This window comes from Acomys russatus, chromosome 3 (genome assembly GCF_903995435.1).
Source record: "Acomys russatus chromosome 3, mAcoRus1.1, whole genome shotgun sequence".
NCBI classification, from domain to species: Eukaryota; Metazoa; Chordata; class Mammalia; order Rodentia; family Muridae; genus Acomys; species Acomys russatus.
The window spans coordinates 833,907-858,466 of NC_067139.1; the positions used below are offsets into that span (position 1 = coordinate 833,907).

At 43.4% G+C, this 24,560-nt stretch overlaps 2 protein-coding genes and 1 pseudogene across 2 annotated transcripts in view; 2 read left to right on the plus strand and 1 right to left on the minus strand.

Moving 5' to 3' along the window:
* Positions 1-2,998: 2,998 nt before the first annotated feature.
* Positions 2,999-13,727, minus strand: Ggps1 (geranylgeranyl diphosphate synthase 1). The gene is made up of 4 exons (XM_051167901.1): positions 13,499-13,727; positions 7,086-7,178; positions 4,728-4,798; positions 2,999-3,870 (listed from the first exon to the last, which is right to left on the minus strand). Exons 2-4 carry the CDS (start codon positions 7,153-7,155, stop codon positions 3,109-3,111), a joined length of 903 nt encoding a protein of 300 aa, XP_051023858.1. The 5' UTR covers positions 7,156-7,178; positions 13,499-13,727; the 3' UTR covers positions 2,999-3,108.
* LOC127186898 (60S ribosomal protein L9-like) lies at positions 8,319-8,926 on the plus strand (annotated as a pseudogene).
* Positions 13,728-14,079: 352 nt separating the features above from the next.
* Arid4b (AT-rich interaction domain 4B) overlaps positions 14,080-24,560 on the plus strand; it is a 118,872-nt gene continuing 108,391 nt past the window's right edge. Inside the window, exons 1-2 of the mRNA XM_051167913.1 lie at positions 14,080-14,330; positions 15,123-15,177. Coding sequence (XP_051023870.1) covers positions 15,172-15,177 — 6 coding nt within the window. The 5' untranslated portion in view covers positions 14,080-14,330; positions 15,123-15,171. The remainder of the gene's footprint in view (positions 14,331-15,122; positions 15,178-24,560) is intronic.

Below are 24,560 nucleotides of genomic sequence, written 5' to 3' on the forward strand. Positions count from 1 at the left end.
TTGCTTATTTTCTCTTTTACTATGCTAATTAAAACTCATTAATTTAATATTTGAAAAAAAGATGTGTAAATATACACTTCTTTCCCCTCTTAGCACAAGGCTTAAAACGATCCATAGGATAATCCCTGAGGTTTACAGCCTGAGACGGGGCAGAGAGTGGGGAAGGAAAGGGCTCTAGAGCGCAAGAGCTTGTCTGGTCTAAGGCTGCAGGGCCAACTCTTAGAAAACCCAGGTTGGTGGGGGGAACCCTATGCTGGGTGCAGTGGCATACACCTGCAATCCCAGCACGTGGGGAGGCAGAGGCAGAGGCAGAGGCAGAGGCAGAGGCAGAGGCAGAGGCAGAGGCAGAGGCAGAGGCAGGCAAGGGCAGCCTGGTCTCCAAAGTGAGTTCAAACAGCCACAGTTACACAGCGAAACCCAGGTTAGTCCCAGCCCACTACGTAGTCAATAAAGACTCTGAACTTTTGATCTCAATTTCCTCTGAAGTGCTAAGATATAGGTATGTGACACCTTATCTGGTTTACAGTTTTGGAAATAAAAGACAGACTACTTGAGGCAAATTTGAAGTAAAAGATCTGGAGACTCCATATCTGATAGGTGGAGAATGGAAAAAGATACTAGAGGCTATTAGATTGCTAGGTGAGGTTACCCTGGAGAGGAGGCTGCTCGCTAAGGCAGTAGTAGCTACAACAGCCAGGAAAACACTCCCTAGCAGCACCGAGTGACACAGGGCAGAAGAATGACCACCCATTCAGAACCGGCAGGAGGAGGTCAGAAGATCTCCCAGGCGGGAAGTGGAAGCCAATTGCAGCGACAGAGCAGAGGAGACAGATCTGGTTCTTGCTAAGGCAGCCAGGTGCTGGACTGGGCTCCCAGCTACTGTGGAGGCTGAGTGAAGACAACAGCTCAACAACAGTTTACACAACAAAGTCAGACCTCTGTCAAGGAAGTCAAAAAGATTTTGCTGAATCAAGCGATTTATGGCAACAAAACCCAACTTTTATTCTTACAGATTTGGCATAAAAATATTGTTTTTTGGAAGCTACATAAATTAGAAAATTACTTACACTGTTTAAAAAGCATGTCTGTGGGGGCTGGAGAGATGGCTCAGGGGCTAAGAGCACTGCCTGCTTTTCCAGAGTTCAATTCCCAGCAAACACATGGTGGCTCACAACCATCTATAATGTGATCTGGTGCCCTCTTCTGGCCTGCAGGTGTACATGCAGGCAGAGCACTGTATATATAATAAAAAATTAAAAAAACAACAACAAAAAGTATGTCTCTGACACAGCGAAATCCAACATCTAAGAGAGTATCTCAAGACTTTCTTAGGCAGGAAAAGCATTACTGTAGCACAAATCTAAGCAGATAAAATCATTTCATTACATGAACTGAGCTACTTATAATCTGGGTCTCTTCCTCGTTATGTGCATTGGTATTTTGCTTACATGTATAACTGTATGAGATAACTGCAGTCACAGACAGTTGTGAGCTGCCATGTGGGTGCTGGGAACTGAATCAGGGTCATCTGGAAGAGCAGCGAGTGCTCTTAACTGAGGAGCTATGTCTCCAGACCCCTGGGTCTCTTCTCAACTAACAGTTGTGACCACAGACCAAGTAAAGAATGGGATTTTGATTACTGGATAGGTAAAATGACTCTTAAAAGTCCTCAATTCACTGTTAGGCATTTCAGCTAGTGACAAAGGCAAAACAAAGATGGGTTAGCTCCAGGCCAAAATTAACTTAATTAGGCAAGGAAATAAACTGACTTACATATTCTTTGCCAGGCATGGTGGGACACACCCTTGATCTAGATCTCAGGAGGCAGAGGGCAGGCTGATGGACCCTCAAGTTCTAGGCCAGCTATAACTGCAAAGTGAAACCTGTCTCAAGAAAAAATATTGTAGTTTATATCTATACCTACTTTTTAGACAAAGCCTCATGTAGCCCAGACTGGCCTCAAACTCTTATAGCTGAGCATAACCTTGTACTTACAACCTTCCTTATTCTACCTCTGGATTGCTGGGATTACTAGTGTGTTCCACAAACAGTTTTCTGCATATTTCCTTCATTCACAGAGAAACACAAAACACACATACTAATCAGTTTAGAGCAGAAAAAAAATGTTACAAGAAAGAACACACAAACAAGCCAGGTGGTGGTAGCGTATGCTTTTAATCCCAGCATTTAGGAGGCAGGCGGATCTCTGAGTTCAAGGCCACGCTGATCTACAGAGTGAGTTCCAGAACAGCCAAGGACACAGAAACCCTGTCTCAAAAAACAAAACACTAACAAAAAACCTACACGAGCAAACAAACAAAAATTGGGACTAGGCTATGAGCTTCACTAAGTGGAGTGTCAAGGATGGAACAAGAAGGCCAGTAGGAGGCTTGCCAGCTTCCAGTTTGTCTTTTCAGACTTTGGTACAGATCTGCAGACACAAAACTGAGGCACTCTTAGCTCTTATCATTTCGGGAAAGAGTAGTTCTTTGGTCTTTAGGCCAGCTAGCTAAAGAGACTTGTCCAACAAGTCCCTGTATTGAAGTGTCATCAATGAACAGGGAACCCTTCATGTCATATAGTTAGGAAGCAGAAGATTTTTTTTTTCTCCAGAAGATAAGTCTCTTTTATTGACAAACCCAGAACATTTGGGTTGGAAGGGAGAGATGGCCATATTTAGTGTCTATGACCTGTGTTGTGTGACTCCTGATACTTTCAATTTTTTGTTTTTAAAAAAAATTAAAAAATAAGTATCTTATGTGTGTGAGTGCTTTGCATACATGTATGCCTGTGTAATAGGTGCGTGTCTGGTGCCTGTAAAAGCCAGAAGGTCACCTGGGACTGGAGTTACATACTGAACTTCTCTATGAGCACTGGAAATTGAACCTGGGTTCCCGGGAAGAGCATCCTTGTAACTACGGAGCCCTCTCTCTAGGCCTCAATTTTATATTTGTATGCAAATGGATTTTAATAAGGAAACATTTTCACACACATCACTCCCATTTACTCAGCTTTTGTAGACTAGTACTTGAAAAGATAAAATAGGAAGAGGCCACTTCTCATTTTCAAATGAAAGAAGCTATTGAGTCTAATCATGAATGGCTAACATTATTCATTTTCTTCTGTGAACATCTTACTTAAATTCTTGACTAATGCCACTAGGGCAGGGTTCCCGCCACAGGCCTCAATTTGTTTGTAGGCTTTAGCTTCAAGCTCTCTCAGAGTATTTCGAGTATATTCAAAAGAGCCTACATCCTCCAGGTACTGCACACAGTATTTTTTAATATCTATATTTTCTGTTCTCTGGCGCAGGATGTTCTGTACCTGGGTGCTTTCTGGCCTTGACCAAATGGCGTGAATAGTGGGGAATGAGAACTTTCCTTCTGTCAGGTCTTCACAGAAACTTTTGTTTTCACTGTATTCTTTGGAGTGTAGATTGGCATAATCATCTCTAATCTGGAAAAAGAGCCCAAGTGTGTCGAGCAGTGGCTTCAGATCTTCTTTGTAACCAGAGAACAGCTGCATGAGACCCACTGCTAGTCCGAACAAGCCACCTGTCTTCTGCAGCACCATGGCTTTATACTCTTCCTCAGTGGGGCAAGTGTAGGTGTCCCTCCAGTGAATATCTAGGCCTTGACCCCGATGCAGTTCCAAAAGCTGGCGTGTGAAAAGCTTCACTGCATCTGGGTGATCAAGTGTTAAGACTTTCTCCAGCCCAAGGAAATAGACATAATTGGAAGAATTAATGACAGATGGGATTCCATAGATGCTGTGCGCTACTGGAAAACCACGTCGGAGCTTCGAATTGTCTTCGATGTCATCAATGAGTAAGCTGGCATTGTGCAACATTTCAGTCACTTCAATGATAATCTAGAGAAAAACAACCAAAAGAGAAAAATTTCACTAAGACACACACAGACACACACACGGATACCAACAAACATGTACATACAGAGACATACAAAGACTATTGTGCACATACATGACTGTGTACATACACAGATGTGCATGTGAGTGCAGGTGCCCTTGCAGGCTAGAGATATCAGATCTCCCTGGATCTAGAGTTACAGGCAGTTGTGAGGCACCTGATGTGGGTTCTGGGAATTGAACTTAGGTCCTCTGCAAAAGCAGTACATGCTCTTTTTTTTTTCTTTTTTCCTGAGACAGGGTCTCTCTGTGTAGCCTTGGTTGTCCTGGACTCACTTTGTAGACCAGGCTAGCCTTGGAACTCACAGTGATTTGCCTGCCTCTGCTTCCTGAGTGCTGGGATTAAAGGCGTGTGCCACACACCTGGCACTGCAGTACATGCTCTTTGTTAACATCAGAGCCGTCTCTCCAGCCCAGGTCCTTTTCTGAGACACAGTCTTCCTGTGCAGCCAGCTCCTAAGGGATTCCACATGAGAATCATTATGCTTGGCCAAAACAGTTTGTACTTGATGATACTATCAAATTATTAACGTTTCAGTTATCTTAAGCTTTTACAACTAATAAATATTTAGCAGGTTTGATATGTAATATTGCATAAGCATTAACAGAATAAGGATCTTGGAGTATTTTTATGGGACACCTACTATTTCCTTGGTGATTAAATGGGGAAGAATGAGATCAGAACTGCCTAAGGGCTGGGGATGTGGCTCAGTGGCAGAGCGTTTGGCTCACATGCTCAAAGTCCAGAATATGATCTCCCACTAGGACAAATCAAAGAAGTAGTCAGAGTGCTTAGATACCTGTAATTTGTCTTCTGGAACTTTCAGCCAGTGATTAAATGCCTGTGAAAGTTTGGTTCTCACCTGTTTACCTGCAATTAAAAGAGAATATGACAAAAAATCTATTTTACTTAAAAAGGAATTAAAAACAAGATTTATTTATTTAATGTACATTGGTGCTTGGCCTCCATGTATGTCTGTGTGAGGATGCCAGATACCCTGGATCTGGAGCTACAGACAGTTCTGCGTTGCCATATGGGTGCTGGGAATTGAACCTGGGTCTTCTGGAAGAGTAGTCAGTGTTCTTAACCACTGAGCCATCTCTCTAGCCCCTAAAAAGTAATTTTCTTTTTCTTTCTCTCTTTTTAAGATTTATTTATTTATTTATTATGTATACAGTGCTCTACCTGCATGTACACCTGCAGGCCAGAAGAGGGTAACATATCACATTACAGATGGCTGTGAGCTACATGTGGTTGCTGGGAATTGAACCTGCGTCTTCTGGAAGAACAGTCAGTGCTCTTAACTTCTGAGCCATCTCTCTACCCACCTCCCCCCCCCCCCCCCCCCGCAAAAAAAGTAATTTTAAAAAACATTTACTTAATTGTGTTTGTGTGTGCATGTGCACTCCATGGTGCACCTGTGTAGGTCAGAAGACAACTTGTAAGAGTATGTGGGTCTGAGGATGGAAATCAGATCTTAGCCTTGGTGTCTTTACCAGCTAAGCCATCTCACGGGCCTCCAAAATGTGATTACAAGAAAAATTGGAAATCTTGCTTCAAAACCTGTATCATTGAATTGAGGTTGGAATGAGAATTTTTAGAAAAATATATCTTATTCTCTTTCTATTTCTGAAAATGAAGAGAGTCTGTTCGGGGACAACTAGCACTATCTGTCACACAAAACTTCAAGTATTTTGCTAATATATCTCCTCATAAATTATCTGTCATTGCTGGGTGGTGGTGAACACCTGTGATCTCAGCACTCTGGGAGGCAGAGGCAGGTGGATCTCTGTGAGTTTGAGGCCAGCCTGGACGACAAGTCAAGATCCAGGACTGTTATACAGAGAAACCCTGTCTCAGAGAACAAACAAACAACAACAATCCTCCAACAAACAAACAAAAAACCACCATCATTCCTTTAGATTAAGGTTTTAGGGATGAGGGCAGCTTCAGTTTCCACGCCTAAGTTTAAAGAAGGGGCAGCCCCTTTGTGTTGACTAGGGTCACTGGCTTTCCAGGGGCATTTCTTTTTCCACATGGAAAGCTTGAGGAAGATCTAAGCAGGGGTAGTTAAAAATCACAACCAGTTCATTTAGAAAAAGTATTGTATGAGTTTGTAATACTGTTTATTTGGAACAGGACTCAAGAAAATAGTTACATAGAAGTTAAGTTTCAGAGGCTAGAGAGATGACTTAGTGGTTACGAGCACTTGCTGCTCTTCCAGAAGTTTCAGGTTTGAGTCTTGGCATACACACGGTGGGTCAGACCTGTAACTGCAGCTCTGGTCCTAGGAGAAATGACCCCTCCTATGGCCTCCTCAGGTACTAGGCTTACACATGTTGTGCACACATATGTACCAGCCAAAACCTCTATATACATAAAATAAAACCTAAAAAGAGAAAAAAAGTTGAGTTTCAATCTGGGTTTAATGGTGCACGCCTTTAATCCCAGCACTAGAGGAAGACAGGGGTAGATGGAGCTCTGTGAGTTTGAGGTCAGCAAGATTCTGACTCAAAAAGTTATGTTGGATAGACTGCTCAGGGATTAAGAATGAGTTAAGATAAAGTCCTGTAGAAGAGCTGGGTTTGGTTGTAGCACACACATCAGGTGGTTTACAACTGGCTGTGATTTTAGCTCCAGAGGTTCTAACACCTTCTGATCACAGGCACTTGCACTCATGCATATGCACCCTCCCACAGAGACATAATTCAACAAAGAAGGAAGGAAAAACTTTTTTTTTTTTTTGAGACAGGGTTTCTCTGTATAGCCTTGGCTGTCCTGGACTCACTTTGTAGACCAGGTTAGCCTGGCACGGATCTGCCTGCCTTTGCCTCCTGAGTGCTGGGACTAAAGGTGTGCGACACCACACCAAGCAAGAAGGAATAACTTTTTAGGACTGATGAGCACTTGGGAAACAATTACAGGAGGTTTGCTAAAATTCCAGGGCAGCCTGGGGTACACAGCTCAGGGCTGTATTAATGAGATCCTGTCTCAAAACCCAGAAACATTTCATTAGACAATTCATTGAATAATCCTCTTATAATGGTATCAAGGTCTCAAGAACCATTTAAGTTTAACTTCTCCTGTTGCTCACATTTAAATGACCACTACTTTCCGAAAACTATGCTATATGAATGGTAATTGAGCTGTTTGTTACCTGGTAATTGAAGTAAGTACGTATAGGGCTCTAGTAGAATTCTTTCAGCTTGATCTTGAGTCTTCTCCATGTTTTATAAATTTCAAAGGTGACCTGTTAAAAAGGAAAAATATAAAAATGATCACATGAATCAAATTATCTTTGAATGTTAGACTGCAAAGGAGTTTTTATCTAGGTGTTCTTTTGGAATGACAGACTTTAACTTTTACTTATATAGCAAAAACAGTACATGTATAAAACCTTGAAAACATTATGTAAAGCTAAAGGAGCCAGCACAAAAGAACAGGCTGTGTGATCCTATTTATAGGAAATGTTCTGAATCAGGCAATCCATACAGATGGGAGCAGGTTAGTGATTTCTGGCTCACAAAAAATAAGGACTGACTGCTACTAATGAATAAGGAAGGTATGCATGTGTGTCTATAGGATCAAAATGTCATTAGGATGTGGTGATGGCTGCACAGTGCAAATATACTAAAATCTACTAAATTGCAATTTTAAAGATTTGTAGCCAGTTAGCCTCAAAATTGTAATTATCTTGCCTCAGGGTCTTCAGTGCTGAAAGTGCAGACATGCACCATAACGTCTAGCTTTGCCCTAAGATGGGGTCTTACTATGGCACCGAAGATGGCCTTGAAATTATAGGTTCAAGCCACCAAAACCACCTCGAACTACACATTTTCCATCGGTGGCATATAAATTATACCTCAAGTTTCTGAAAAGAAAAATTCTTCTTTCCACTGATAAGACTGTTGAATTTTAAGTAGTATTCTAGATGACTTAAAGTAAGCATTCCTAGTTAATTAATCAAAAAAGACTTAAACTGTTGACATCAAATAAATGCCAAAACAGATTCTCCAAACCAGACATTTCTATAATGATTACAAATTAACAAGTACTCTTTCTATGATTAAGATAGGTATGCTTTGTAATTTGTGAAGAACTTTTTTTCTTTTTGACCAAGACAAGGTCTCTCTGTGTAGCCTTGGCTGTACTGGAACTTGCTTTGTAGACCAGGCTGGTCTTGAACTAACAGAGATCCACCTGCCTCTGCCTCCTGAGTGCTGATGTGTGCACCACCACCACCCAGCCATTTTTGTCAAATCAACAAATTTCAGGAATTGTTTTTAAGATGCATACTAATTTGAATGCAATTATTTTATTTAATTTGTGCTTCATTATTTTGAATTTTGTATTTATTTCAATACTTCCTAGAATATAAACTGTGGCATGTATGCGGGTATGTATGTATTTTTTGAAAAAAGAAATATATAGCCTCATTTTCTTTGCCCCATCTACTGTGCAAATGAGAGCATTCTCAGCAAGCAGACTGTCAACAACCTAGAAAATGTCACCATCAGTTTGAAGGGGCGCACTGTCATTGTGAAGGGCCCCAGGGGAACACTGCGGAAGGACTTCAAAGAAGAGGCTCTGGGTTGACAAATGGTGGGTAACAGAAAGGAACCTGCCATTGTCAGAAACCCCTGCAGTCACCTTCAGAACATGCTCAAGGGTGTTACACTGGGCTCCCATTACAAGATGATGTCTGTGTTATGCTCACTTCCCCATCAACGCTGTCATTCAGGAGAATGGGTCTTTGGTTGAAATCCGAAATTTCTTGGGTGAAAAAATACATCCACAGGGTTCAGATGAGGCCAGGTGTTGCTTGTCCTATCTGTCAAGCCCAGGATGAATTAATCCTTGAAGGAAATGATATTGAACGTGTTTCAAAATCAGCGGCTCTGACTCAGCAAGCCACAGCAGTTAAACACAAGAATATCAGAAAGTTTTTGGATGGTATCTGTGTCTGAAAAGAGTACAGTGTAGCAGGCTGATGAGTAAGACCTAAGCCACCTGGCCCCAGAAACAAGCTCCTGAATGATTAGTACAATTTGGGGTGTCTTTGGGAACAATAAGACTTACATTGAAAAAAAGAAAATAGCCTCAGCTAGCCTTGAACTCCTGATTCTTCTGCCTCTACTCTCAAGTACGAGAATTACTGAATAAGTTACTCCGCCCAGCATCAATCACAGTCTTTGCAGGAGCCTCCTTTACTGATGAATCTTGTTTCTTAAATGGTTCTTAAGACCTTGAAACCATTATAAGAGGATTATTCAAAGAACTGTATAATAAAATGTTTCTGGTTTTTTAGACAGGACCTCATTACTATAGCTCTGAGTTGGCATAGAACTCAACGTGTACCGCACGTTGTTCTGGAATTTGTAGTGAACCTCCTGTCTCTGTCTCCCAAGTGCTGGAATTACAGGTGTGCTCTGGCCAATCCTAAAGTTATTCCTTCTTTCTCTTCAGGAACCAGTTTTTCTAGTAACTATGACAGCTCTGGCAAGCTTAGGGGTTATGACTTGTGTCTTCTTTGAGGATCATCATTTGGTTCTTTAGGACTACAAGCCCCTCTTTTAATGGCCTTTCATTGATTCACTGTGTATATGTAAATATAAACCAAATCAATATGGCTACACAAAGACAGTTCATGGTTGTGGTCAAAGAGCTGCGAGTCACAGGTTTTGGAAATGGAAGGCAACTTTGATGGTTAGTGCTGCCAATCTGACAGGCTCTAGACCATGGAATCCGTTCTCTTCCATCACATGAAACAACTCAGGCTGTCAGGCTTGGTGGCAATACCTTGCCATTTGCTGACTTTATATACAAAGTTAAAAGAGAGAGGAGAGAGGGGTGTGTATGAGAGAAGAGCCGAAAGCTATCCTGACCTCCTCACAAGCACTGGGACATGTGGGTGCTCACCCACATACACAATAAATACCTGTGACAAAAATTTTTTATGTGTACATGTATTTATGTTTGCATAGAGGCTATATAACAACCTTGGGTCTTCTTTTTCCACCATATGTTTTTGTATCTGAGACAGAGTCTATCACTGAATCCAGGCCTTGCCAATTTTGCTATATTGGCTAGCCAATGAATTCTTGGAATATGCTTGTTCTAGTGCTGGGGTTAATAACGGGGGGTGGGGGGGAGGAGAGGAGAGGGGAGTCCGTGGGGCAGGGGGGGTTATCTAAACTTGGGTCCTTATGCTTCACAGATGTTTCACTGACTGTGCCATCTCTCCTGTTCCCTCAGTTAGTAGCTCTTTATTGAAGACAGATAATAAATGGAAATCAAGGAACTAAAGGGATATAGTATTTGTTGCTCAGGTTGTTTTTAGGAACGAACACACACACACACACACACACACACACACACACACACACACACACACTTTTTTTTATTGTTTGATTTTTGGGGCAGGATTTTCCTATGCAGTTCAGGCTGGCCTAGAAGGAACAATGCTTTCTAGGCCCCCAAGTGCTGGGATTACATGTGTACCACCATGGCCAGTGAAAAGCATATTAAAAACGAGTATTTACCTATTTAATTTTGTGTGTGTGGTTGGTTGCCTTAGTTACTGCTTTACTGCTGTAAAGAGATAGTATAACCAGTTGGGTGAGGTGGTGCATGCCTTTAACCTCAGGACTTGAGAGGGAGAGGAAGGGGGATCTCTGAGTTCGTAACTAGTGTGGTTCTGAGTTGTAAGATAGGGAGTTCTAAGACAGCTAGGGCTATATAGAGACCCCGTCCAAACAAACAAACAATCCCGAAAACAACAAGAAACCCCCCACCGTCAAAACCCATGATATCATGATTAAGGCAATTCATAATTTTTTTTGGGGGGAGGGGTTGAGACACGGTTTCTTTGAGTAGCCCTGGCTGTCCCGGACTTCCTTTGTAGACCAGGCCGGCCTCCAACTCACAGTGATCTGCCTGCCACTGCCTCCTGAGTGCTGAGATTACAGGCATGAGCCCCAGCTTCGCTAAATGACCTTCTCAGTCCCCTACTTCCTAAAGACAAGCTTTACACTAGCTTTGACTAGCAGTTACATTTAGTGCATCACAAGAAATAGAACGTCCATAAAAATATTTTGAAATAATTCAAATACTAACTTAGTAACATTTTTTTCTTCCCCTAGAGAGGGTTTTGCTATATATTCTAGTTTGGCCTGGAACTCCCTAGGTTGGCCTTGAACTCTTTATCTTCCTGCTTTGGCCTCTGGAGGGGAGGGATTACAGTTGTTAATATTGGACATGTTACTTTGTTCTTAAGAGGCCAACAATAAAGAAGATGCCAAGAAGGAAGGAGACAATGTTGGCAACAGATCATTCCGGAACAGGATCAAACGTATGATAAGAAAATATCTGTTCCTTTTTTTTTGTTTGGTTTTGGGTGAAGTCCAAAGGCTTGCACTTGCTCTTGATCTACTACTAAGCTAAGTCCTCGAGTCCCCAAAACATCTTTTATATAGTTCTTTTTATTATTTATTTATGTTTTTAAAAAATTATTTACTTTTCTTTTAGTGTGCATTGGTGTTTAGCCTGCATGTATGTCTGTGTGAGGGTGTCAGCTGTTGGAGCTACAGACAGTTGTGAGCTGCCATGTGACTGCTGGGAATTGAACTCAGGACCTCTGGAAGAGCAGACAGTGCTCTTAACCACTGAGCCATCTCTCCAGCTCCTATTTATGTTTTTGAGACAAGGTTTTTCTGCATAGCCTTGGCTGTCCTGGACTCACTTTGTAGACCAGGCTGGCCTTGAGCTCACAGAGATTCCCTTGCCTCTGCCTTCCAAGTGCTGGGACTACAGGTGTGCACCAGTATGCCTGGCTCCAGTCCTCTTTTTAAGTCAGCCAGCAGCCATCTCTTCTCAATTAGGGTGGCAGCAAGAAGCATGCTGCTATCTTGTCTGCATCCTGAAAAACACATTTGACCTAACTGAAAATAATGAAGTCACCTTCCAAGAATTTGCCTCTGGGTCAGAAGCAGGTGACCTTTTGCACAGAAATTACGAGGCCTTTAAATTCTCAAGCTTAAACATCTTTAATAATTTTCTACTAGTGATGAATTAAACATATTTCCTTTGCTCACTCATATCTTAACAATACTCATATAAGTCAATTAATTTTCTTTTCCCAGGAAATATTTACATATAATATTCTCAGTGGTGGAGAAATATGAGAACTTCAATGTTTGTGAGTGCTCAGAGTCAGTGTGCTTTGTACTTCTTCTTTAAGTGTAAGGAAGTTTAAGAGTTCTATATACTCTTGATTTTTTTTTTTTAAACTCAGGACTTTTCAGCTTTTCATGTACTAAAATGTAAAGAGGTTATAATGGCCGAATAACATGAACTCAGTTAATCTTATGTGGAATCACTACAGAACGCCCCAGAGTGAATCTGATACCATTTTCCTACTTTCAAAACTGAAAAGCTCTTAGAAATTTGTCAAAGAGTAGACTAGAGAATATTTATGTAAGAAGATTGCTTGCACTGTAGCGATGCGATTGCAGCTGCCCCTCTGATCGTACTGTGTTATTTTTCTTTTTCCTGACACAGGGTCTGTGTGGCCCAGGCTAGCCTGGAACTCATTTTGTAGATGGGGCTGGCCTTAGGATTTGTTAGCACCTTTTCTTTTGGGTAAATTATTTTAGCAATTCAAGTTGGGAATCCAAGATATCCTATTGTTCACCGGACCCTTAGACCAGATGGATAAAAACGGTTTTAATTTATTTTCTGGAGACAGGATTATAACTCACAACATTCCTCCTGCTTCAGTCTCTAGGGCCAAAATTCCCTAATCACCCCTCTTCACCTCTCTGGGCCTCAGTTCTTCATACTGGGAAATCTTTCTTTTGAAATGAGTTTCCAACACATTCCCTCTGGGCTGTCCTTTCCTTTAGGTTCTTCCCTTAGTGAGCTCCCAATGGCTTCTTGAGCCAAGCTCTATCCTCACTCCTTCAGGAAAGCCACTCTCTATCTCCCTGTGCCATAGCTCTAACTCACATCCTCCTCTTACACTTACGTTTGTCTGACCAGTTTTGGATTCAGGAAGTTGCACAAAATCCATATGTCTTTCCACATGAGGATTGAATGAACGCTTCTCGTTAACACCTCAGAGGATGAAATGAGCGCATCAAAAGCGCATACGAATACTGAAAGTATCATGCAAAGCATTTCTGATTTTTTTCTTTAATAGACAGGCTTTAGCTTGAGACTAGCTGAACAGATATGGGCCACCGAGAAGCACAGTTGTGATGCGCACAGCAAGAACCTTCCACTCCGAGCCCAGGGAACGATGGCTCTGGGGGGAAAAGGGCTCCACACTGGGGTTGGTGAAACAACCTCGCAGGCGGGCTTCTCCCCTGCGCAGCATCGGTTCCCCGTCAGCTCCTAGGAGCCCCTCTGCCTCTCCCGCGTCCCAGCACCCGACAGCCAGCCTCCTCGAGCCGGGTCAGCATCCGGGTCCTGTCCCTTCTTTCTTCTTCCTCCTCGGTACTGCCCCCTCCCCGGCTCCCCATCCGGGTTCCCCCCTTCCCCCCCTCCCCCCGGCGCCGCGCCGCTGCTCACGGTTCCACGATGATCTCAGACTTCAAGCCGCCGATCCGAGACTAGCAGTACCCACATCAACTTCTCACTTTATAGTTCAGACCGCGGCTCTTCCAGAGGACTCCGTGAAGCCCTCCCCCTTCTTCACCACAGAAATCTCCGCCCTCTTCAGAGGCCCGCGACGCCGCATTACTCGGTGCAAGAAAATACGCCATCCCTGTCACACTGCGCAGGCGTCGTAGGCCACCTCCCCTCTACCTTATGGCCGCGCCTCCTATTCCTCCCACCTCCCGTCGAACGCAGGCAAGGGGCATTTTGGTCTTGGTAGTTCTAAGGTCCAAGAGTCTGCCTATTGGCCTGGAGGGCTGGACTACAATTTCCAGGAAGCATTGAGGCATAACTTTCTGTTTCCATAGAACTGGTGGGAAAATGGCGTCGTTGTTTGCATCGCTCAAACCAATAGAAACTTGGAAGAGGAGGGCTCCAAAGCATCCTAGCCAATCCTAGGTCGTCTGAGAGCCATCCGGGAAAGAGGTAGGGGAGGGGACAAGAACCGAGGGGAGGGGAAAAAGAAAAGGGGGGGGCCAGGGGTTGGAGGGGGGGGGGAAGCGATGTTTGCCCGTCAGTCGAGTCCGGAGTGAGGAGCTCGGGCGCCGGAGCGGAGGGAGAGTCTCGAGCCGCAGCTTGCCGCCGCGACGGCCACCGCCTGGACCTCTGCCCGGAGGAAGCCGCAGAAGGTCGGCCGCCACGGTCCTCGGGAGGGCAGCGAGACCGGGGCCCGGACCTCCGTCCGGGAGGGATTTTTCTTCGCCCCCTCCCCCCGCGAGGGAGCCGGAGCGGCCGCCAAACAAAGGTACCAGTCGCCGCCACGGGAGGAGGAGGAGCCGGAGCCCGAGCCCGGGCCGCCGGTGGACCCGCAGCTTCCTCGCCATCTCTCCCCTGGGCCTGCTGGTGTTGGGGGTGGCGGGGGGAGGCGGAGAGGGGGGACTCTGGCCTCAGGGCTCAGACCTCGTCTGCGCCGGAGGTAGGGACGTTCTTTTCCGTGGGGGTAAGCCCCGGGCCGGGCCGCGCAGCGGGGCAGATGGCAACCGGGCTGAGTCGGCGCTTGCAGTGGGGCCCCGGCCTCCCGGGACCCCCGCCCCCCGCGGCGCGGAGCCGGAGCCGCCCTTCCCGGGCCGCACCGTGGGCCCGGCGGCCTCGGCCCGCGCCGCTGGGAGCTGGATGTCCTCAGTGCCCGGCCCCGGCTCCCACTTGTGGGCCTTGGCTCGGGCGGGACGCGGACCGGCGACGTGGGGCCGAGCCTCCGCAGCCCGAGGGCCCGCCGGTTCGCTGAGAGCTCTGTGTGTGGCTCCGGCATCGCGGTTCCGTAGGCTTGGACGGCTGCAGCCGCGCTTCAGGCCGCGCCGGACCCTGAGCTTGTTGTGAGTTTTCTTCTGACAGAAATGGCGTCATCGTGGAGGACGGGGGGAAAAAGTCCGTGGAGTCGCGACAATGGGGCGGCAAGCGGCGGGCGGTGGGGGCGGTAGGGGCGCTGGGATGGCGCGTGCATGCTCGGGCTCCGGGCTCCACTCGGGGCCGCCCCCGCCCCTGCGGCGCAGGGAGGGTGCCAGTGGTGCTGACCGGGTGTCTTTGTTTCCCCTTCCAGGTGCCGGTGAAGCTGGTGTCGCCCTGGGGATCGCGGCCCCAGAGTCACCATGAAGGTAAGGCGTCACTCGGCCAGCTTGAGTGGCTTTCGAATTCAGGAAGTGTAGGGGCCTCCGAGTTTTGTAGAGGCAGATGTGTGGAGTGGCTTGGTGCGGAGCTTTCCCCTGGGGACAGAGGGTCAGCTGGTGACCCATCCACGGGCTGTGTGGTGGAGTTGTGGAGTCAGGGGACATCTCGCCAAAGATGTGCGGGTCCGGAGTAGAACAGCGCCTTTTGCATGGACCTTAGGAACAAATAAATGCACGACTTAAAGCTTCCTAAATAGTAAAACTGAAAGCTGAGACGGAAAAGCCTGAGTTTTGAAACAGTAGAGGCTAGGTACATCGACGAAAGAAAATTTCATCTGATTGTGTGAACAAGACTGTGAATTTTAAGCAGAAAGCAAAAATATTTTGAAGATTTTTAAGAACTGTTCGGTGCTCTTTACCTTTAGAGATTTGTATTTTCAGGGACTTAGGGTTGTATGGCTCATTTTTTTCTATGTTGAGGTACTGGGTCTTGGAGTTGTCATGTGCTCTAATACGATATGTTGTGTGAAAAACTAATGGCCAAGTTCTTCTGAAGTAAACGTGTTGACCACAGAATAGCTTCTGAGAGATGTTCAAGAAGTAGCTTGTGTATTGGTGGAATAAATCATAGCAATAAAAATACAGTCCCCCCCCTTTTATTTTAAATCACACTGGTACAAAAAGCTTTAGGTGTCTTAAAAATATCTAGATTTAACTAGTAGAACTTTGATACTAGAATATTGTTTTCTTTAAGCTCTATTACAAGTTCAGATGGGCTTGACAAGTGTAATAGTGTGTGTTGTCAGAATGTAAATGGCATCTACTTTTGACAGTTCTTTTGGAAGTTTTTTCTTTTTAAAATTTATTTCGCTTGTCTCCAGAGTGAGGATTGTTTTTGTAGGAATACGTCCAGGTACAGTTTTGAAAGCTTCTGTTTATGGAAGCATGCAAACAGCTGTTGCCACTGAAGTATCTGTAGTACAGAGCAGTTCAGCCCACTTTTAAAAGTTGTTTTTTCTTCTTTTAGTTTGGGGCTCTGTAGATGGCTTGTGGTTTTTATTTAATAAGTTCCTGTCTGTCTTTCATGTGAATGAAAACATGACCAGTGGTATGTGAGAGATGAAACCCTTTTTTCAGTCACAGATAGCCTGTGTCAAACAGCGAAAAGTGAGTTTATTAGGAAAAGGTGAAGTTTTTAGGAAAAGCATATATCTGTCTGCCTTGCTGTTGGGTGAAAACTTGAGCAGTTTTAAGTTGACTTGGTACATATATAGTACAATCCAAAGCAGAATAAATACTTGAACTAGACGTTGTAGTCTCTCAACAGCTCCCACTGTAGCACCTGACACATTTTAGATTCTCCATAAATGTTTGTTTGAAGGAGATATATAATCTAAAGATGCAGGTCTGGGTTGTTGTTGTTTTTAAAAAATTTTTTTTTCACTTCCTGTTTAAAAGCTTGTCTGTTGAAGGAAGAACCAATGAAAGAAAGAAAGGCCAGGTATGACGGTGCATGCCTGTTAATCCTAGCAGCAAAGTAGGATCCCTAGTTCAAGGACAGCCTGGGTTATACAGTGAGCTAGAGGTTAGCCTGATCTACATATTGGGTTGGAAGCTAGCCAAGGCTACATGGAACTCTCTCTCCAAAAAGCTCTCAAAATAACAATGAAAAGAAAGTATACTGGAAACTTTAGCCTTTAGCTTCATGGTAGCCGAGTGCTGTGGCCTGTACTCCCAGCACTCAGAGAGGCAGAGGCAGGGGATCTCTGTGAGTTCTAGGCCAGCCTGGTCTACAAAGATTCCAGGACAGCCAAGGCCACATAGAGAAGCCCTGTCTCAAAAAACCAGAAAAAGAAAAAGAAAGAAAGAAAATGCAAGTTTTTGTGTGTTTTTTTACTACTTTTAAAATAAAGGTACTTGTTATTAATCATGTTTTAAAAAGTTGTTAAAGCCAGGTGTGATGGCACAGGCCTTTGATCCCAGCGCTCTAGGAGGCAGAGGCAGGCAGAGCTCTGTGAATTGAGTTTAAAGCCAACCTGGTCTACAAAGAGAGTCCAGGACAGCCAAGGCTGCACACAGAGAAACCCTGTCTCGAGAAAAAAAAAGTTGTTAAAACAAATTTCCAACTTTATAAAGAACTCGTTATTTTTAGGTTAGGATGTTTGGTGAATCTGTCTATCTATTACTAATCACTAGTGCTAAAATACTAGATTTTGCAGTTTAACTTCTTATAGATACTCCTCCCGAGGGCTGGAAGATGCTCAGTGGTTAGGCTCCTCCTTCTTTTCCGGGTAGGAGTTGAGTCCCGGCCCCTACTTTTCACGGCCACCTGTAACTCCAGCTTCAAGGGCTCCAACCCTTTTGTCACTTCCATACACATGCAGCATTCTTTCACATAGTCTCATACACACATACATAAGTGAAAATACTAAATATAAATGTTTTTGGTTTTTTGAGACAGGGTTTCTCTGTGTGGCAGCCTTGGCTGTCCTGGAACTTACCAGGAACTCACCAGGCTGGCCTTGAACTCACAAAGATCCGCCTGTCTCTGCCTCCTGAGCGCTGGGATTAAAGGTGTGTGCCACCACTCCCTGCTCTAAACATACATTTAAAAAAAAGATTGAGCTAGGTGTGATGGCGCACACCTTTAATTGCAGCGCTGGTGAGGTAGAAGCTACAGATCTTTGTGAGTTTGAGACCACATTGGGCTACATAGTGGAATTGTCAAACAAAATGAAGAAAAGGGATTTAGTGTGGAGTATGTCAGGCCCAATTTTCTGTGTGAAAAAAAGGTTTCATGTAGCTTGTGTGCATGTGTGTGTGAATGACATTTGATCCACACAGTGATTTTTATGCTGTGTTTGAATTTTCTCAGACAAATTCTACTTTGAAGCAAGCTTTCAAGCTTGAATTATTTGTCTTACTAATAATGACTCTAGTAATTTTATTGTGGCAGTATATTGAGGTAATGATATTCTTTTGTTTTTGTCTTAAAGTCATTAAATGCATTTCAAATGTTAGCTGGCTTTTAGAAGTAGTTTTTCTATGGTACAGTCTTGAAAAATTAATTTACACAAAGTGATAAGTGTGTTCTGTCTGGAGATTATTTTGCAGTTTGTGGGACCTGTGACTGTCACATAAAAGCAGTCTGCTTTAGGATGGATGCTACTGTTGCTGTGGGTCTGCTGTTGGGTAGAGGTTGCTGGTGCCGTGCTTTGTCTTTATTGACAGAAACAATAACATTGATTCACGTTTGTGTGTACCCTTGAATGGGTCAGAGGACAACTTACGGAAGTTGTCTCTTTCCACCAAATGTGCCCTCAGGATTGGACTCAGGTCATAGTGCCCTACAGTGAGGGCCTTTATCTGCTGACCATATTAACAGCCCTCATGTTGTTTTTCATACCTTTCAGCATCAATGGTGATATATTTGAAGATAGGCTATGAAATTCATAAGTGCTTCTTACAGTTAACTATGCCAGGTTGATTCTTACTTTTCTTTAGTAACCAAAACTGTTTCTGCTTTTTATACTGTGCATGTTACCAATGTTCTTCCAGTGCTGTGGAGTTGTGGAGTGAAGTGGGTTAGGTGGCTTAGGTGTTAGAATGCTTAGGGGGTGAGTGATGCAGATGTTGTACTTAGAGTCTGGGCTTCTCATGTCTATTATTGTCTCAGTGAGTACTGTAGGCCTGGATGCCGTGAACACACTGATTGGTTCTAAGTGTCCTCTTTTCAGTTCTGGGTATGCATGGATGGTTTTTCTCTTCCTCTTTTTCCTTTCTTTGCTTCCCTTTCTGCCTTGGCTTTTTTTTTTTTCCCCCTCTTTTAAATTAAACATTTAAGAACTGCTTCTGTGTGTCAGCTGATGTGATGGAATAGCATCGGCAGTTTTGCTCTCACTGTAGTAGAAGACACAGAAAACTCACACACTTTCTAGAGTATTTGCTCCACCTCATGGATACAGGACATGCTGTGGAAGGGCAGCTAAGTGAAAGAGCTACGGGAAGTTGTCTGCTGTGGGTGATATCTATGCTGGATGGTAAAGATTTTGCCAGCCAAAGAGAGGGAAAAGTCTTTCAGATACAAGGGAACAGACACTGGTTGGAAAGGAACAGAATGTGTGGTACATGTGGAAACTAAACTTTGTTGGAGCTGGGTGTGTTACCAGGCTGTCAGCCCACCTGTTTTGTAGACTGGCGGAAGAATGGCAAATTCAAAGCTGCCTAGGTTACAGAGTAAGCTCAAGGGCGACCTGAGTAATTTAGAGATCTTACCTCAAAGTTTAAAAAGTCTGATGTGTTTGGGCGAGTCTAGAAGAACAGTGATAGAAGATGAAGGAGTAAACCCTCCTTCTTCTGAGCTAATGAGATTGAAACCAGGATATTATATATGTGAGTAAGTACTTTACCACTAAGTTACAGTTTCAGTCTGAAAATACTTTCTTTTTTTTTTTTTTTTTTTGACATACAGTTTCTCTGTTTAGTCCTGGCAGTCTGTCCTGGAATCACTTTGTAGACCAAGCTGGCCTCTAATTCACAGTGATCTATCTGCCTGCTTCTGCCTCCCTGGGTGCTGGGATTAAAGGTGTGGGCCACCATGCCCAGCTCTGAAAATATTAAGTGCTGTGTGAGGAGTCCTGGAGACCAGGCTTAGTTCATAAAGGGCTTGCTGCACAAGCATAAGGGATCTGAACTGAATTCCAGCACACATGGAAAGATCTGAGTGTGGTAGTGGTCAGCTGTAGTCCCAGCACCTAGAAAGGGAGAGAGAGGTACCTGGTGTTTGTGGGTTAGCCAGTCCCATCAAAGTGAATTGCTGTGATCCAGGTTCAGAGAGACCCTGTTTGAAAAGAACAAGGTGGAGAGCAGGTGGCAAGATGGCATAGCAGGGAAAGCACTGACTGCCAAGCCTGACAACCTGGCTGTGACCCCAGGAACCCTTCTGGCTTCATATATATGCCCTTCTTCCAAAATAAATAAATGTTTTTTTTTTTTTAAATATAATGATAGAAGAAGGCACCTGACAACAACCTTTGGCACCCATACACATGCACACACTAACACTTATACATGTGTAAGCTACATGAACATTTAAAAATTAATTTTAAGGGGTTAAAAGTACTGCCTGCTCTTCCAGAGGTCCTGAGTTCAATTCCCAGCAACCACATGATGCCTCGTGACCATCTATAATGAAATCTGGTACCCTCTCCGGTGTGCAGGCATATATGCAGCCAGAACACTGTATACATAATAAATAAATCTTTAAAAAAATTAGTCTTAAGAAAATTAAAGTGTGTGTGTGTATGTACCCTTGTGTGCAAAGGTGAACATTGGAGGTCAGAAGACAACTAAGTGTAGTTGCTTCTTTTCTTTTTCCTTTCCATGAGTTCTAATAATTAAACTCACTAGCCTTGGGACTTTGATTTTTCCATCTCTCATTTGGCTGTCACAAATGGCTAAATACATAGGACTGCCTAGTCTTAAAATTTTTAGTCTCCAAAATTATGATAAGTTTACAGTTTTGTATAGTAACTTTATAAGTCATCCATCCTTGTGTATTTTGTTAAAGCAAAAGAAAATGGACTAATATAGCTAGGAAGTCTTGTAAGGGTCTAGAACAAAAGAGTGTGGTGATATGGTACACATTTTAATAATGGAACAGAGTTGATATAAGGAGAATAGGCTAGTGGAGTAAGGTGAAACTGCGCATTCATGTCCTGTTGAGGCATCCAGATGGCCCAGGTAAATATTTATTTTTCAGTCTGTGGACTCCTAGGAGTAGGCCTTTTCCTTTTCAGGGAGTGTGGCTTGTGATAACCTGTTGAGAGCTGTTTATGTTGTGACAGGTGGCTATTAAGATCCTGGACACTTAAAAGATGCACTCAACGTTTACTGAATGCTGTCGCGTGCAGCTGTTTTAGGATGTACCAGTGAATCAAACAGGTGGAGATTCCTGGGTCTGTGGATCCCACATGTGTGTTAGCAAAAAGGAGTCAGTATGCCAAGTCACCTGCTGTGAGGGGTAGAGAGCATAGGGGTAAGCAAAGGGCTGGACCAGGTAAGGGAAGAATTTAGGGACTGGGCTGGGGTGTAAAAGTTCATACTATGTCTAAAAATTTGGCCCTGTGCTCAAGCACTCACTTTTTTTGCCTTGTAGCTGGCTAGGCCTCAAAGCTCTAGAGGTCAGGGTAGCTGGTATGGAACAAGGGAGGAAGGTAGTGGGAAAGGATGGGGTAAAGGGATGTGGTTTGGGGCAGAGCAGAGCAGAACAGGCCTTCCTAGAAACTGGGGGGCACTTGGAGGACTTTGGTTCTCACTGCTGTGGAAATAGGAAACATTACAGGTCTGATGGAGAAGTGGTGAAGTTTATATATATTTTTTGATCATTAACAATAGATCAGTTGGCCAGGTGTGGTTGTGTAAGCCTTTAATCCCAGCACTCAGAGGCAAAGGTAGGCTGATCTCTGTAAGTTCGAGGCCAGCTTGGTCTACAAAGTGAGTCCAGAGCTACACAGAGAAACCTTGTCTCTCGAAACCCCCCTTCCCCCCAAAAAAGAACCATTTGTTCCTGCTTAACTTGGCCACAGTTTCCAATCAGTTCTACACTTAAAGACCAGGATCTTTAAACATATTCTTGTTGACAAGTGTGGTTCACAGAGACACCCATGAAGTACATTTTGTACACGAGGTGATTGTAGTTACAAATTTTCACAAAAGACATGTTCTTGTACCTCTTGGAGATTCTCTTTGTTTGTTTGTTTGTTTGTTTGTTTGTTTGTTTTATTTAACAGGGTTTTACTATGTATAGCCTTGGCTGATGTTGAACTTATTATGTAGACCTGGCTGGCCTTGAACTCATAAAGATGAATTTGTCTGACTGTGCTTCCCAGTGCTGAGATTAAAAGCTGGTGTACCACCATGACCCCAGTCTTATATTTTCATTTTTAAATTTATGTGTATGCTGGAGGCAGAGGCAGGCAGATGGATCTCTGTGAGTTTGAAGTCAGCCTGGTCTACAAAATGAGTTCCAGGACAGCCAGGGTTGATTACAGAGAAACCGCCTTGAAAAAAAGCAATTTTGTGTGTGTGTGTGTGTGTGTGTGTGTGTGTGTGTGTGTGTGTGTTGCTTGCATGTATGTATGTACCACATTGTATGTAGTGCCTGCAAAGATATGAAGAAGGTATAAGGGTTGAGTCACTGGTGGTTGGTTGTGAGTTGCCATGTGGGTGCTGGGAACTGAACCTGCTCTCTTCTGCAAGAGCAGAAAGTACTCCTTCCGCTGAACCATGTTTCCAGCTCATGGCAACTTACTTTGTGGGGATGGTTATCAAATGTAGATACATTAGCATGGCTGTAGGTGTGATTTCAGATGTTTTTTGGGTGACAGCTTTTTTAGGGGGAGGAGGTGGGGTTTTGAGATAGGGTGTTTTTGTGTTTCCCTGCCTATCCTGGAACTCGCTCTGTTGACCATGCTGGCCTCAAACTCACAAGAAATCTACTTGCTCTACCCCTTGAGTGCTGGCTTGTACTGACATCACCACTTAGCTGGTGGCCTTTCTTCTAGCCAGGACTAGTGGCATGTTCTCAACTTTCATTGACATACCTGTTTTTATAGTAGAAAGCAGTAGTTTTTAAGATAGGGCCTCATTTAATCCAGGCTAGCCTAAGTCTAGATATGAAGCCAAGGATGACCTTGAGTTCTGATTTTCCTGCTGCTTCACCTCCCAGGTGCTAGGATTACAACAGCTATGTGCTACTACACCTGACAACAAGAGGACACATACTGTCTTTATGATAGCGTGGAACAGAATAGCAACTCTCTGGACTGCTGTATGTAACTCCACCAGAAGTATGTGCTAGTATTCTAGTATTCTGTGAAAGATGACATCTACATTAAGCAATGGAAACCATAATTCATTCTTTCTTTCTCTTCTTTCTTTCTTCCTTTCTTCCTTTCTTTCTTTCTTCCCTCCCTCCCTCCCCCTCAGCCTCCCACCCCCCCACCAAACATACAGTCTTATTGTGTAGCTCTGGCTGTCCTGGAACCTGATATGTAGACCAGGCTGACTTCATCTTATCTCACAAATGTTGGAATTAAAGGTGTGTGCCACCATTCCCAGTTTTCAGTCTTTTAATAGTTAAATGATCGTAGAATGTGGAATATATTCATTTTGGTAAAAGATAGTTTTGTGATAATTAATTTGAAATTTTTACTACCTAATTGCAAAGTATCAGTTTCAGCTTGAATGAGACAAAGGAAAATATTAGTGAAAATAGGTCAGTACTGCCTCTTTGTTTTAATCTCCTTTAAACCTAATGGTCACTGAACAAAACATAAATTTGAGTTATCTTTTATTCCCAGATGATTGAAATATTTTCATGTAAATGATTTACATTACCTCTTAAATGGTTAAGCATTATAGTCAGCTTGATGTTACTAGTTATTATATTTAACTTAAAGAGTTATTAAACTAATTTCTTTTAAGTGGAAATGACTGTTTTTCCTTTTTTTAAAAAGTAGAAATGATACACTATTTCCTTTGAAAATAGTATGCTTTTAAGAAATTTGAATAGTTAATCCCAGCACTTGGGAGGCAGAGGCAGGCAGATTGCTGTGAGTTTGAGGCTAGCCTGGTCTACAAAGCTAGTCCAAGGACAGCCAAGGCTAACAGACAGAGACCTGTTTCAAAAAACAAAACAACAACAACAACAAACACCAAAAAAAGAGAAATCTGAATAGGGTTGGAGAGACGGCTCAGTGGTTAGAAACACTGGCTGTTCTTCCAGAGAACTTTGGTTCAATTCCCAGCACCCACATGGCAGCTCACAACTGTCTGTAACTCCAGTTCTAGGGGATCTGACACTCTTCACACAGGCAGACATACAGGTAAAACACCAATGATTGTGAAAAAAAAAAATCTTAAAAAAAATCTGAGCATTTTCTTTTTTTTCTTTTTTAATCTGCTCATTTTCATTAGTACAACTGGAGATAGCATTCAGATTTGGGGAAAGTAGGGTGAATAATTTATGCAAGTTGAAGAACAGCTTACTAGAATATAAAAAGCCAGATAAATAAAATGTTGGTTTGCATAGACCAAGCAACCTTATTCATAAATTCAGTCTGCTATGCTGAGGATTATTTTTTCTAATGAATTATAGAAGCAAAAATTGTAATAAAAGATGCAAAAGGGGACATGTACACAGTAATACTTGTCCCATGTATGGTGGAGGACAATTACCGTGAAGCTTGAGGCTAGCCTGGGCTACTGTGAGACCATGCCTCACCCAAAAAAGAAAATAAATACTATTGTTTTCTTAACTTACTTACATACTGTTTACTTAATTCTGGGCAGAGTCCGAGCAGGGGTTT

Bases quoted from the DNA above. Each gene is read 5' to 3' on its own strand.
- Ggps1 (XM_051167901.1), bottom strand. From the start codon at position 7,155: ATGGAGAAGACTCAAGATCAAGCTGAAAGAATTCTACTAGAGCCCTAT. The intron at 4,799-7,085 runs GTAACAAACAGC...TTTTAATTGCAG, and splicing joins GTACTTACTTCAATTACCAG to GTAAACAGGTGAGAACCAAA. The intron at 3,871-4,727 runs GTATCTAAGCAC...GTTTTTCTCTAG, and splicing joins TTCCAGAAGACAAATTACAG to ATTATCATTGAAGTGACTGA.